Source organism: Oncorhynchus mykiss, chromosome 29 (assembly GCF_057628025.1).
Source record: "Oncorhynchus mykiss isolate SJ-2025 chromosome 29, ASM5762802v1, whole genome shotgun sequence".
Lineage (NCBI taxonomy): Eukaryota > Metazoa > Chordata > Actinopteri > Salmoniformes > Salmonidae > Oncorhynchus > Oncorhynchus mykiss.
Window position 1 is genome coordinate 17,707,538 of NC_143050.1, and position 15,874 is coordinate 17,723,411.

The 15,874-nt window shown below is 43.9% G+C and overlaps 1 protein-coding gene across 1 annotated transcript; it reads left to right on the top strand.

Annotated features, from left to right (window-relative positions):
* The first annotated feature begins 6,453 nt into the window (after positions 1-6,453).
* LOC110510014 (uncharacterized) lies at positions 6,454-13,575 on the top strand. Its single transcript, XM_021591275.3, has 2 exons — positions 6,454-7,657; positions 9,179-13,575. The coding sequence occupies exons 1-2, from the start codon at positions 6,943-6,945 to the stop codon at positions 10,150-10,152; spliced, it is 1,689 nt and encodes a 562-aa protein (XP_021446950.2). The 5' UTR covers positions 6,454-6,942; the 3' UTR covers positions 10,153-13,575.
* Positions 13,576-15,874: the final 2,299 nt, after the last annotated feature.

A 15,874-nucleotide genomic window follows, 5' to 3' on the forward strand; every position in this document is an offset into this window, starting at 1 on the left:
ATACTACAGACCTACAGTACCAGCATTAGTCTTATACTTATTTTTTTATTTCACCTTTATTTAACCAGGTAGGCCAGTTGAGAACAAGTTCTCATTTACAGCTGTGACCTGGCCAAGATAAAGCAAAGCAGTGCGACAACAACACAGAGTTACACATAAGCAAACGTACAGTCAATAACACAATAGAAAAATCTATGTACAGTGTGCAAATGTAGAAGAATAGGGAGGTTCCGCAATAAATAGGCCATAGAGGCTAAATAATTACAAATGTAGCATTAACACTGGAGTGATAGATGTGCAGATGATGATATGCAAGTAGAGATACTGGGGTACAAAAGAGAAAGAGGATAAATAACAATATGGGGATGAGGAAGTTGGGTGTGCTATTTACAGATTGGCTGTGTACAGGTACAGTGATTGGAAAGCTGCTCTGACAGCTGATGCTTAAAGTTAGAGAGGGAGATATAGGACTCCAGCTTCAGTAATTTTTGCAATTCGTTCCAGTCATTGGCAGCAGAGAACTGGAAGGAAAGGCGGCCAAAGGAAGTGTTGGCTTTGGGGATGACCAGTGAAATATACCTGCTGGAGCACGTGCTACGGGTGGGTGTTGCTATGGTAACCAGTGACCTGAGATAAGGCGGGGCTTTACCTAGCAAAGACTTATAGATTACCTGGAGCCATACACTATCTGAAGGAGAGGAGATGTGAACGGGGTGTGAACTGCCTGATCCAGGGGGAGGGGAAGAGCACACAAACTCACACATGTTAGCCCGATCCTAGCGTGTGGGTCGGCTGTAACTCATGGCACGTTATAGTTTATTCTACCATACATGGGGGTGTTGGCAGGTTGTAAGGTGTGAGCTTAGTCCTGCGGTGGTCTGCTCTTGTTAAGCTAGCTACTGCATAGCTTGTTCACTGTTGAACAAACAAGAGTTTTGACAAGATGTAAACTGCCCTGTGAAATACCAGCGTGGCACGCCTAGCGACATGTGACTGACTCTCCAGGGAGAAGAACTGCAAGCCTGCCGGAGCAAAACATACACAGACTCTCTATCTTGCGGGGTTAGGCTAACCGGGAGGATTCCGGTGGACAGACAAGTCACAGACAACTAGGACAAACTCTCAGTGCCGTAATAGTAGTAATTAAAACGAGATGGCACAAGCCAAACTGAGTGGGGGGACAGCAGAGCACCCTGATGGAGAGGCTAGCTGCTCCAAGCTATTGAATAGCTGCGGGTATACTTCTGAGCTTTTACACCCAAACATAGAGCTCTTACCAAGTGAATCCTCTCTGGAATGAGCCGGGAAAAGAGAAAAGTGGGAGTAGTAAGACGGGGGCTATTTTAGGGGGTCAGCCGCTGCACTACCCAGTACACAGGATTCATCTAAAATTCTTACTCGGAATGCATCCTGGTGAGGGGAAGAATACCATATTGGAGCAATCCAATATAATGCTACATAACAAAGACAGTATTTGTATTTATTATGGATCCCCATGCCTTGGCAGCAGCTACTCTTCCTGGGCTCCAGCAAAATTAAGGCAGTTTATATAGTTTTAAAAACATTAAACTACATTCACAGATTTCACAACACACTGTGTGCCCTCAAGCACATACTCCACCAGTACCACATATCTACTGCACAAAATCCATGTGTAAGTGTTTGTATAGTGTGTATGTTATCGTGTGTGTGTGTATGCATGTGTCTGTGTTTGTGTTGCTTCACAGTCCCCGCCGTTCCATAAGGTGTATTTTTATCTGTTTTTTAAATCTAATTTTACTGCTTGCATTAGTTGCTTCATGTGGAATAGAGTTCCATGTAGTCATGGCTCTATATAATACTGTGCGCCTCCCATAGTGTGTTCTGGACATGGGGACTGTGAAGAGACCTCTTGTGGCATGTCTTGTGGGGTATGCATGGGTGTCCGACATGCATATCATTAATATTAGCTCTCTGTGTACATCCAAGGGCCAGCCATGCTGCCCTGTTCTGAGCCAATTGCAATTTCCCTAAGTCCCTTTTTGTGGTACCTGACCTCATGACTGAATAGTAGTCCAGGTGCGACAAAACTAGGGCCTGTAGGACCTGCCTTGTTGATAGTGCTGTTAAGAAGGAAGAGCAGTGCTTTATTATGGACAGATTTCTTCCCATCTTAGCTACTGTTGTATCAATATGTTTTGACCATGACAGTTTACAGGGTTACTCCAAGCAGTTTAGTCACCTCAACTTGCTCAATTTCCAACTTGCTCAATTTAGTTGAGGTTTAGGATTTAGTGAATGATTTGTCCCAAATACAATGCTTTTAGTTTTTCAAATATTTAGGAGTAACTTATTCCTTGCCACCCACTCTGAAACTAATTGCAGCTTTTTGTTAAGTGTTGCAGTCATTGCAGTCGCCATAGTAGCTGACATGTATAGTGTTGAATCATCCATACATAGACACATTGGCTTTACTCAAAGCCAGTCGCAAGTCGTTAGTAAAGATTGAAAATAGTAGGGGGCCTAGACAGCTGCCCTGGGGAATTCCTGATTCTACCTTGATTACGTTGGAGGGGCATCCATTAAAGAACACTGTTCTGTTAGACAGGTAACTCTTTATCCACAATATAGCAGGGGGAGGGGGGGGTGTAAAGCCATAACATAGGTTTTTCCAGCAACAGACTATGATCGATAACGTCAAAAGCCACACTGAAGTCTAACAAAACAACGCCCACAATCTTTTTTCATCAATTTTTCTCAGCCATTCATCAGTGCTGTGCTTATTGAATGTCCTTCCCTATAAGTGTGCTGAAAGTCTGTTGTCATTTTGTTTACTGTAAAATAACATTGTATCTGGTCAAATACAATTTTTTCCGCCAAAAAAGCCAGTAAAGTGGGCTTTACTATTCTTAGGTAGCGGAATGACTTATGCGTCCCTCCGAGCCTGAGGGCACACACTTTCTAGTAGGCTTCAATTGAAAATATGGCAAATAGGACTGGCAATATTGTCCGCTATTATCCTCAATAATTCTCCATCCAAGTTGTCAGACCCTGGTGGCAATAATTGTTTCACCCCTTCCCCCACTCACTTTACGGAACTCAAAATTACAATGCTTGTCTTTCATAATTTGGTCAGCTATACTTGGATGTGTCAGTGTTTGCTAATGCCTAAATTTGCTAATCTTGCTAATGAAAAAATCCTTAAAATAGTTGGCAATATCAGTTGGTTTTGTGATGAATGAGCCATCTGATTCAATGAATGATTGGTTGTGCAGCCAGGCTTTTTTGCCATTCCTTTTGCCTCATCCCCCTCAACCACACAATTGTTCAATTCCTCATCAATCCATGGGGATTTAACAGTTTTTACAGTAATTTTCTTAATGGGTGCATGCTTATTATTAACTGGAATAAGCAATTTCATAAATGTGTCAAGTGCAGCCAAATATTCTTTACATCAACAACATAGAAATCACTACAAAACGTATTGAATGACCTCTTATACACTATATTACGCCCAGCCTTTGGAACTTCGGTTTTCCTAGATATGGCTACTATATTGTGATCACTACTTCTGCAGCATTAGTGAAGATGTGATCAGTACATGTTGTTGATTTTATTCCTGTGCTGTTTGTAACTACCCTGGTAGGTTGACTGATAGCCTAAACCTGATTGCAGACACTGGTTACAGTTTGAATCTTTTTCTTGAGTGGGCAGCTTGATGAAAGCCTGTCAATATTTAAATCACCCAGAAAATATAACCTTGTATTGCTACCACTAAATCATCAAAGGTATTATCTAAGTGAGTTTCAGTGATAGTCAAAATATGAATGTCATCTATTACTAGCAAATTATTGATTTCATGAACCTTGTTTCTTCAGCTACATATGTTAACGTGGGTTATTTGGAGCACTTTTCTTCTGGGATGCTTACTTGTTTCCATTGCTTTACTGGGAAGCTTAGCAGAAGTAGATATGCTCATGTTATTTATGTTAGTGCAGGGTGAGCTGCACACAGTGTATTTCCTCCTAGGGCACACTGCCTCAGTGTTAACAGTATAAATCTGGTTCATAGGTACATGATTACTGCATACAATAGCTGTAGCATCAGCATAGGCATTCAGGGCAGTTAGAAGGACATAAATTAGGTTATTTACATTGTGTCTACCAACGCCCCTGGTATAATGTACATTTGGTAGGGATTATCTGAGATGGGCTTGGGTCAGTGATAAATCATTGTCTCAACGCAGCCTTATAATGATTTGGGTGTATCCCATCCTCCTTATAAAACGTGTTGTGTTTCCAAAAGGTATCGAAATAGTCAACAAAAGTTACACCCATTGAGCTGCAATAATCACGTAGCCAGTTGCAAAGAGAAATAATCCTGCTAAATCGTTCAATGCCATGATTCAGAGGGCACAGGGCCAGATATGATGGGTCTTTTGTTAGTGTCTTGCAGAGAGTCAATCAGCACTTTAAAATCACGTTTCAACTGTTCAGAGCTACCCTTCATAATGTCATTAAAACCCGCATGGACTACGATATAATTTATTTCTATGTCCCGACGTAGTAAATTCGGGAACAGCTTAGTAATGTCATTTACTCAAGCTCTGGGATAGGACATTGTTTTTGCACCAGGAACTGTCACATTTCTTACCATGGAGCTGCCCACAATAACAACTGGCGAGAAGGACAGGGAAATCAGCCAACTCCCACGCTTCACAGGATTTGCAGAACCCTTTATGGACGGGCGAGAGGCAGGATAACTTGAGCCCGTTGCTCCCATTGCCTGGTGCAGGCCTCTGACAGATGGAGAAGCCCCGCTCGATCCATAGCAGGGACGGAAGGTTGCCAACGTTGACTTCGAAATCGTAGGAGTAGGCACTGCAGCCGCAGACACAGGCACCCCCAGCGACGAAGGTTCAGGAAGATCAGACTCCAGGACAGCAAAACTATTTGTTGTTTGTATCCGCTCCGGGCCTCTCGTTAGGAGTGTAGACTGCTTTGCGGGAGTCCACTGTCTTCTTCAATTGTCATTGATTGTCTTGCTCCTCTTGTTGTGCTCCTTCAACTCAGCTATCAGATGGGGGAGCTCTGGGCAACACCGGCCAGTTGGATAACAACAAACAACAAGGCAGAGATGCATCCAACAAGCGCAAACTCCGTCCAGGCACCTGGGTAAAAAAGGTAAACATTCCATTCGGCATTTTCCCCAGTTTCTTACGTAGGCTGTCGACCTGTGTGATCAAGGAAGCCACCTCAAGCCTATAATCCTCAGCAAGGAAACAATTGAATCTCTGACTGATCCGGTTTGTCCCGAAACAAAGCATAGTAGATACAGCTCCTACAGCGATAGAACCATTAATTTATTTCTCCAGACAAAGAGGGCTCCATTGCAAAACTCATCTGGTACCAACTTATTTAGCTTGAAGGCTAGCAGCTAAGCATCTCTGTCAAGCAGGCTTCAACGTGTCTGTTAAGCGGGATTCTGGGACAAAAAAATAGCATTCCTGGCTGTTAAAAGCTAACCGCGTCGCGGAATCCACACAAAAACAAGTTCGGTATACATATTTAATGAGTATTCCTTATGTTTTAGTCAAAAATAACAAACTGAATGTTTCCATCATACAGTGTTCAACCGCGTACTCTGAAGATTGGAGAAGCAACTATAGCCAATTGAAATCCCGATCACACTTCTAGGCGATGGCGAGTTGCCTAGCTAGGCTCAATCTAGCCTAGCTAGGCTCAATCTAGCTAGTCTCGCACCGAACTGCGCATGTGCAGGCCGTCAAATCAAAGGCACTCTTTCGATATAAAGTTGTTTTTGACTAAATTGAAAACGTGTCAGTTTGTCACTTTCATGAGGTTGGAGTAATAACATATTCAACTACTTTAGACATGGGCTATAATCTAGGTTGTGCCTTTAATTTTTCACTTCTCTCATTGACTTCTCAAACCCCAGGCCTGGTCTGTTTGATCTGTTTCGCAAGGGTTCCCGGAATCCTCGCAATGTTGAGCCTCTGGGTTTAGAAACTTTGTGAAAAGAACATGTAGCCAACCATTGATCGCGTTTCCATGCATCAACCAATCAACCAATTTTTGCGTGATACCTTATCGACTGTATCATCAAGTTAGATATTCACTTTTGTTTATTATCTATTTCACTTGCTTTGGCAATGTAAGCATATCTTTCCCATCCAATAAAGCCCCTTAAATTGGATTGCTTTAACTATTTGCACATCGTTACAACACTGTATAGACATAATATGACATCTGAAATGTCTTTATTCTTTTGGAACTTGTGTTAGTAATCATTTCTGTTCACTTTTTATTGGAGGAGCAGGAGAACGTAAACATATGTTTCCCATGCCAATAAAGCCCCTTGCATTGAATTGAATGCTATAACATATGATGTGGTTAGCTGATACTGAAAATGCCTTTCCAGATGTTGTAAGATCTGGCATCCGTCAGCAACACCAGAGGAACGCTTCCGTTGCATGTACAGAGTATACGTCATTCATGTGCGACGGTGAAACGCCCCTACCCAGAAGTAGAAGATGGACGTCGAACGGATGTTGGCATTGCGACTGGCATAGCTCTCAATTAGATTACAGTGCAAGTTTACTCCAAACACGCTGTTAATATAAAGCAAAAACAAACTTCTGTTACTGAATTTTGACAGACCATTTTCATTCATCATCGTCAGTGTCTTTGGTCAACTAGCTAGCTGATGTTAGCTTGCTTGGTAGCTAACAGTAACGTTAGCTTATTTTTTCGGGTTTAGCTAGTGAGCTAAACTTGTCAAGAAATTACATTATTCATTGGCATAGTGAACGGTACTTTGTTGGATTTACTTACAGCGAAATAGTTATCTTTCACGTTTGAACTATTAACTAGTCTCAGGCGGCCTTTGCAGTCCGCGCAAGCTGGCCAGCGCAGTAACGTTAGCTACTGTAGTTAGCTAGCTATGGCTTCCAGGCGAGGAAATTGTAACAGCGGCATGGATTCTCCGTTGAATAGCAATAGCACAGCCGGTGGTGCTAATCGTAAACAAAGTATAATCAACGCACCAAACCGAGCTGGGACTGAGTCTTGTGATCGTAAAGTAGAGAAAGCTGAGTATGCGCACCAAGCATGCCAGGGCAACATGACTATATCCTCACTCAAGACACGGTTAGCCCCGACCATTCGAACCACGTTATCCGCTGCTGTGGATACCCTCTTGGGCGAGGTAGTACTTGTGCTCAACGAGACCCAACAAGAGCTGGTTAACAAGGAGCAGGAGAACGAAAGGCTCAAAGTGGAATTGAGGACGTTGCAGGAATGTCTTAGCAGCGCCCAAAAGTTAATTGACCAGTTGCAAATTCCTTTCCCTGGTGCACAGACCATGGGTCAGTCAGTTTTCGCCCCCTCTCTCACATCTATTGGCTCTATGAACACAAGTATGGACAGGGACCGCCAGAGCCACCGTAATGTCAATGGCGCGGACGGGCGGTGTGTTTCCGGAGTCGACCTAGAGATGAGTGGCTCTCTCAGTGAGTCTCTGCATGGGTACGACGACTCCAGGGAGGACTATAAAATGTGTCAGCTCTCTATCCAACCAGACGGTTCTGTGACCAACCATTCTATGGACTCTTATGCTGCCAACACACCTAACATCTGCTCTGACCACAGCCGGCCAGGTAAATTATTCCTATTTGTCATAAGGCAGTCCTATGTAGATATAACAATTTAGAATATCACTTCCTACACTATATATACAAAGAAGTATGTGGACACCCATTCAAATCAGTCGATTCGGCTATTTCAGCCACACCCGTTGCTGACAGGTGTATAAAATCGAGCCCACATCCATGCAGTCTCCATAGACAAACGGGCAGTAGAATGGCCTTACTGAAGAGCTCAGTGACTTGCAACATGGCACTGTCATAGGATGCCATCTTTCCATCAAGACAGCCCTGCTAGAGCTGCCCCAGTCAACTGTAAGTGCTGTTATTGTGAAGTGGAAACGTCTAGGAGCAACAACGGCTCAACCACGAAGTGGTAGGCCACACAAGCTCACAGAATGGGATCGCTGAAGCGCATATTTCGTAAAAATCATCAGGCCTCGGTTGCAACACTATCGCGTTCCAAACTGCCTCTGGAAGCAACGTCAGCACAAGAACTGTTCGTCGGGAGCTTCATGGAATGGGCTTCTATGGCTGAGCAGCTGCACACAAGCCTAAGATCACCATGCGCAATGCCAAGCGTTGGCTAGAGAGGTATAAAGCTTTTGGACTCTGGAGCAGTGGAAACGTGTTCTCTGGAGTGATGAATCACACTTCGTATTCTGGCAGTCCAACAGACCAATCTGGGTTTGGGGGATGCCAGGAGAATGATACCTGCCCTAATCCCTAGTGCCAACTGTCATCTTTGGTGGAGGAGGAATGGTCTGGGGCTGGTTTCAATGGTTTGGGCTTGGCCCCTTAGACCCAGTGAAGGGAAATCTTAACCATATGACATTATAGATGATTCTGTGCTTCCAACTTTATGGCAACAGTTTGGGAAGGCCTTTTTCTGTTTCAGCACAACGATGCCCTTGTGCACAATTTTATTTTTATTTTACCTTTATTTAACTAGGCAAGTCAGTTAAGAACAAATTCTTATTTTCAATGACGGCCTAGGAACAGTGGGTTAACTGCCTGTTCAGGGGCAGAACGACAGATTTGTACCTTGTCAGCTCGGGGATTTGAACTTGCAACCTTTCGGTTACTAGTCCAACACACTAACCCTGTCACCCACAAAGGGAGGTCCATACAGAAATGGTTTGTCAAGATCGGTGTGGAAGAACTTGACTGGCCTGCACAGAGCCCTGACCTCAACCCAATCGAACACCTTTAGGATGAATTGAAACGTTGACTGCGAGCCAAGCCTAATCGTCCAACATCAGTGCCCAACCTCACTAGTGCTCTTATGGCTGAATGGAAGCAAGTCCCCACAGCAATGTTCTAACATCTATTGGAAAGCCTTCCCAGAAGAGGGTAGGCTGTTATCGCAGCAAAAGGGGGACAAACTCCATATTAATGCCCATGATTTTTCACGAGCTGCTGTCCACATACATTTTCTCATGTATGTGTTGTGGTTAATGCCATTAATTTGGAATGATTTGAAACATTTGAATATCTGTGTGCTTACAGTCCTTTCTGTTATTTTGTACTAAACAGATGAGAAGAGGCAGCAGCAGGGGACACGAGCAGGAGGAACAAGATTTGAGATCAAAGAAGAGCAGGGGCCTGGTACAAGTTCAGGTCCAGAGCAGGCTTGCAGGAGAGGGCCAGGGCCGAGGAGCGCCGGGGGTGCTGGCGGCAGTGAGCAGACGGCCCAGAATGTGGGTGATCTGGGATATATCCATGTGGTGGAGCAGGAGGGGTCATTGCGCTCTGGCAGCTACTCTCTTCGACACCCAAAACCCACGAGGCCACGTACTGCCACTGGTGGTCCGACTCAGGGTGGACTGGCAGGACAGAAAGTGGTGTTGAGGTCTCCTGGAACAGTGGGAAGGGACAGCATATCCCCAGGGAGGGCGGGAGAGACAGCAGGACCATCCACCTCTCCAGGAGATCCAGATGCAGATCGGCCCCACCACTGTCTAGAGTGTGGGAAGACCTTCCGCCTCATCTCCAGCCTGAAGAAGCACATCCGCATCCACACAGGAGAGAAGCCCTACCCGTGTGGGGTGTGTGGCCGCCGCTTCCGTGAGTCAGGGGCCCTGAAAACCCATCTTCGCATTCACACAGGCGAGAAGCCCTACTCCTGCTCTGAATGTCCTAAAATCTTTCGCCATTTAGACGGCCTGCGCAAGCACCAGCGCACCCACACGGGTGACAAGCCCTATGTGTGTGCCATCTGTGGCAAGCGTCTGAGCCGACTGCAGCACCTGAAGCACCACCAGCGCATCCATACTGGAGAGAAGCCCTGCATCTGCCCCTTCTGCAACCGCACCTTCAAGGAGCCAGCGGCGCTGCGCAAGCATGTCCGCACTCACCGTGAGGAGTCTGGCAACATGGAGGCAGGCCTGGGAGAGGAGCCGGACCCAGACGCCCTGGACAACATCAACAGCCTCCATCCTGCTGCCCCCTCCCCTCAGATGAGGTTTGATGAGTGGGGAGCTGAAGGGGACGATGTGGACTGTGTGTAGGATGGCCACATCCTTCTGCCTAGTGCATTAGGTATATGACAGTATAGAGTCTTCCTATTCCATTACTGTTCTGTGTGAGGAAGTCTACAATTCCATCCCTGAGAAACAGGCTATCTACATCCTTAGTATTGTCACTTGACCAGGGTAGCCTATTCATTTCAGAGACACTTCATGTGCCTGTCTGACCCCCTGACATATACTTTAGTGCATTATAATCTTAGAAATGTGAAAGTAGTTTATAGAATATGAAATGTACCCATGTCTCATGTCCCCCTTCTCCCATGCAACTCCACAAACTACCTGGTGTGTATCATCATTGTCTGCTGGAGATACTCATCCTTTAAGGTGCTCGTCATGTGTATTTTCATATGGAATGGAGTTATATGCAACCATGTCCAAAGACCATTTTATAGAATTGTAACAATAGTTAGTTTGCTACTATTAATGCCACCACCATGGTGACATTAAACGGAGACTCAGCGATGTGACGTTACCATGAACAGCAGTGCAATAACTTCAGAAAGAGCGCAAGGCCTTGTTAGCAGTGGTGGGGGAAAAGTACCCAATTGTAACCGTAAACATACCTTAACAGACAATGACTCAAGTGAATGTCACCCAGTAAAATACTGGAGTAAAAGTCTAAAAGTATTTGGATTTAAATATACTTAAGTATCAACAGTAAATGTAATTGCTAAAATATACTTACGTATCAATTGTAAAAGTATAAATTGTCAAATTCCGTATATTAAGCAAACCAGATGTCACCATTTTCATGTTCTATTAATTTATGGATTGCCAGGGGAACGCTCCAACACTCAGACATAATTTACAAATGAATAATTTGTGTTTAGTGAGTCCGCCAGGTCAGAGGCAGTAGAGATGACCAGGGATGTTCTCCCTGGTCCATTTTCCTGTTCTGCTAAGCATTCAAAATGTAACGAGTACTTTTGGGTGTCAGGGAAAATGTATGGAGTAAAAAAAATACATTATTTTCTTTAGGACTGTAGTGAAGTAGAAGTGGTCCAGAATATGAATAGTAAAGTACAGCTACCCAACAAAAACCTACTTAAGTTTTACTTAAAATGATTTTTACCTAAGTACTTTGCACCACTGCTTGTTAGAACCCACCCACACAGATATACTGATAAACAGCTGCATATATTTGTACCAGCCAGGAGTGTGATAGCTGTGTGGTAATGCTGCCCAGATTAGCTTCTTCCTACTCTCTTCGTCAGAAGTCGATATTTATAGTCACGTCATATTGCTGAATGTACTTTTAACGATTAATGCCACCATGAAATGTAAATATGTAATCACTTGCAATTGTTCTAATTCTTCCTGTTATTGATCGGCCCATTCAGAGAGGAAATGGAAACCATCTCTATCTGAGGGAGTGTTTGTCTGATGTTTGTCTGATTAGAACAGAGCACATTTAGTTTCAGCCTTTTAGCTGTCAATCTCTGTCCCAGTGTATTATCCTTGTAAACTGGTCCATCTGCAATTATGGAAAATGTCCATTACTAATTTAAATCCCCTCTAAATAGGTTGACAATACTGAGAATATACAGTAGCAGTCAAAAGTTTGGACACACCTATTCATTCAAGGGTTTTTCTATATTTTTACTATTTTCTACATTGTAGAATAATAGTGAAGACAAACTATGAAATAACACAGGGAATCATGTAGTAACCAAAAAAGTGTTAAACAAATCAAAATATATTTTATTTTAGATTTTTTGAAGTAGCCACCCTTTGTCTTGATGACAGCATTGCACACTCTTGGCATTCTCTCAACCATCCAGGTAGTGACCTGGAATGCATTTCAATTAACATTTCTAGGGAGTTTTTCCTAGCCACCGTGCTTCTACACCTGCATTGCTTGCTGTTTGGGGTTTTAGGCTGGGTTTCTGTACAGCACTTTGAGATATCAGCTGATGTACGAAGGGCTATATGAATACATTTGATTTGATTTAGGTGTGCCTTGTTTAAAGTTAATTTGTGGAATTTCTATCCTTCTGAATGCATTTGAGCCACTCAGTTGTGTTGTGACAAGGTAGGGGTGGTATACAAAAGACAGCCCTATTTGGTAAAAGACCAAGTCCATATTATGGCAAGAACAGCTCAAATAAGCAAAGAGAAATGACAGTCCATCATTACTTTGACTGACCTTCATGTCTTAATCTGGAAAATTTCAAGAACTTTGAAAGTTTCTTCAAGTGCAGTCGCAAAAACCATCAAGCACTAAAATGAAACTGGCTCTCATGGGGACCGCCACAGGAAAGGAAGACCCAGAGTTACCTCTGCTGCAGAGGATAAGTTCAATAGAGTTACCAGCCTCAGGAATTGCAGCCCAAATGCTTCAGAGTTCAAGTAACAGACACATCTCAACATCAACTGTTCAGAGGAGGCATTTATGGTTTAATTGCTGCACAGAAACAACTACTAAAGGACACCAATAATAGGAAGAGACTTGCTTGGGCCAAGAAACACAAGCAAAGGACAGAGTCCAAATTTGCGATTTTTGGTTCCAACTGCCATGTCTTTTGTGAGACGTGGAGTAGGTGAACGGATGATCTCCGCATGTGTGGTTCCCACCGTGAAGCATGGAGATGGTGTGTGGGTGCTTTGCTGGTGACACTGTTTGTGATTTATTTAGAATTCAAGGCACACCTAACCAGCATGGCTACCACAGCATTCTGCAGCAGTCCCACTAAGCGCAAACCAAATGGGATAATCATTTGTTTTTCAACAGGACAATGACCCAACACACCTCCAGGCTGTGTAAGTGCTATTTGACCAAGAAGGGGAGTGATGATCACCAGACCTCAACCCAATTGAGATGGTTTGGGATGAGTTGGACCGCAGCGTGAAGGAAAGCAGCCAACAAGTGCTCAGCATATGTGGGAACTCTTTCAAGACTGTTGGAAAAGCATTCCAGGATAATCTGGTTGATAGAATGCCAAGAGTGTGCAAAGCTGTCATCAAGGCAAAGGGTGGCTACTTTGAAGAATATAAAATAAATGTAGTTTTGTTTAACACTTTTTTGGTTACTTTGTGATTCTATATGTGTTATTTCATAGTTTTGATGTCTTCACTATTATTCTACAATGTAGAAAATAGTAAAAATAAAGAAAAACCCTTGAATGTGTAGGTGTGTCCAAACTTTCGACTGGTACTATACTTTCAAATGCACAGCTGGAGGTACATCCATCATACGTAGTGGGTTCTCTGCACCCAAGGCAACAGGGTCATGTACTGCATTCAGTGGTTATTTTTGCACGTCAATTTTTAACAAAATGTCAAATTTTAAAGAACAGGATTTTGCTATGACCTGTCCTGTGTTTAAAATGTATTTTTGACCCATGATGCATCGTTACTTTGTCTTAATGTTATACTATACTTATTAAAGGGCCTTTGTTCATATTGTGTTCTCTTAGTTATGCTTATTATTGTGCAGTGTATTCAGTACCCTTGACTTCGTCCATATTTTGTTATGTTACAGCCTTATTCTAAAATGGTTTGAAATTGGGGGGGTTTCTCATCAATCTACATACAATACCCCTTAATGAGCTATTTTCAAGGTCTTTCCAGAGATTTTAGATCGGAAAGACTCAAGGACATTCAGAGCCTTGTCCCGAAGCAGCACCTGCGTTGTCTTGGCTGTGTGCTTAGGGATGTTGTCCTGTTGGAAGGTGAACCTTCACTGCAGTCTGATGTCTTGAGTGCTCTGGAGCAGGTTTTCATCAAACATCTCTCTGTATTTTGCTCTGTTCATCTTTCCCTCTCCTGACTAATCTCCCTGACCCTGAAAAACATCCCCACAGCATGATGCTGCCACCACCATGCATCACCGTAGTGATGGTGCCAGGTTTCTTCCAGACGTGATGCTTGGCATTCAGGTCAAAGAGTGCAATCTTAGTTTTCTCAGACCAGAAAATCTTGTTTCTCATGGTCTGAGAGTCCTTTAGGTGCCTTTTGGCAAACTCCAAGCGGGCTGTCATGTGCCTTTTACTGAGGAGTAGCTTCCATCTGGCCACTATCGTAAAGGCCTGATTGGTGGAGTGCTGCAGAGATGGTTGTCCTTTTGGAAGGTTCTCTCCTCTCCATAGAGGAACTCTGGAGCTCTGTCAGCGTGACCATTGAGTTTTTGGTGACCTCCCTGACCGAGGCCCTTCTTCCCTGATTGCTCACTTTTGCCAGGCAGACAGCTCTAGGAAGAGTCTTGGTGGTGCCAAACTTCTTCCATTTAAGAATGATGGAGGCCATTGTGTTCTTCGGGACCTTCAATGCTGCAGAAATGTTTAGGTACCGTTCCCCAGATCTGTGCCTCGACACAGTCTTGTCTCGGAGCTCTACGGACAATTCCTTCGACATCAGGGCTAGGTTTTTGCTCTGACATGCACGGTCAACTGCACTTTATGTAATCAATAGTGCTATATTTCTTGATCTTGCTATGAGGGCTTGAGCTTGCACTATTTTTCACAAGGTTTATGAGGCTTAGTGGCAGTACAATTTCAAGTCAACAGTGGAGTGCAGGCATATTAAATGTAAGATGTTCTTGGTTGAGGCGGAGTTGAAAACAGTGTCCTCACAGTGTCCTCTGTGGTCAGACTGGTGTTGTGGCTGGCGGCCCTGTGCTTTTGATTCACACTCAATTTCTAGCCATGCAACCAGAGTAGTGACCCTGCTTCCTTCCGTGACGGATATGGCCCTGCGGACACCCTCACCCAAAGACCACTCACAAACAATGACACACACAGCCACCCTGGATTAATTATAATGACAGCCTTGTGTAAATGCGCACAGAAAAACAGACACCCATTCCCAATTCTTTCCACAGGGCCCTCGTCATAAATGTTGATGACATGCTAGTAGACTAAATCACAGGATATGACTGGAGACGCACCATATTTAACAATCAGGCTCATGGAAAACCAGTAGCATACAAAGGTTAGATAAATAGGACAACCCTGCCAACCACAGCCAAACACTTCCATCCCTTGTCAAACTTGCGCACAGCAGTCTCCTTGTTTGCCCAGTCCCACTGAAATGTGAGGGCTGATCTCTGTGATGTCTAGGCCCACAGCCTCCACCCTTCCCTGGCCCTGTGGTCTCACTGTCTGTCCCACTGGTACCACTGACCCAGTCTGGTGGGGTTCTGGCTTTCACAGTTATCCCACGTGACGATTGTCTTGATATGGAAGATGAATATGTGTTACTACTTGGTTTGTAAGTAATAACTATTGAGTTTACAAAGGGGGCAATTTCACACAATTTCGCAACAGAAGTAACTGGAATCCCTTTGTCCCCTCTGCGACTATAGAAATTAGGCAGTGATGTAGCCCCCCCCTCCCCCTTTTCTATTGCTGTGACTCCCTGACATCCTGTCATGTGGATGAGTGGCAGTCAGTGATCAAACCTTTGATAGCTCTGTGTGCTCGGTGGTGCCCCGAGTGTGTATTTCCAACTCTCCATTTCTCATCCGTTTAGTCTGAGTACCTCTCTCCTGTTCTAATGTTGAAAGCTGGACTGGGCTCTTGACTCAGTTGTGTGTTTTGTTGGGGTGTGAGTGAAGGTGCTTGAGTAGGTGTTTTTATGTGTTACAGCTCCACTGGGTTCTATTTTTGTGCTCTCCTGTGAGTTTAAAAAAAAAATATTGTGAGTTTGCATGTGAATGTTTTGTGCAAGTGTGTCTTGGCAAGGCATGTCGCTGTGAGGGGGA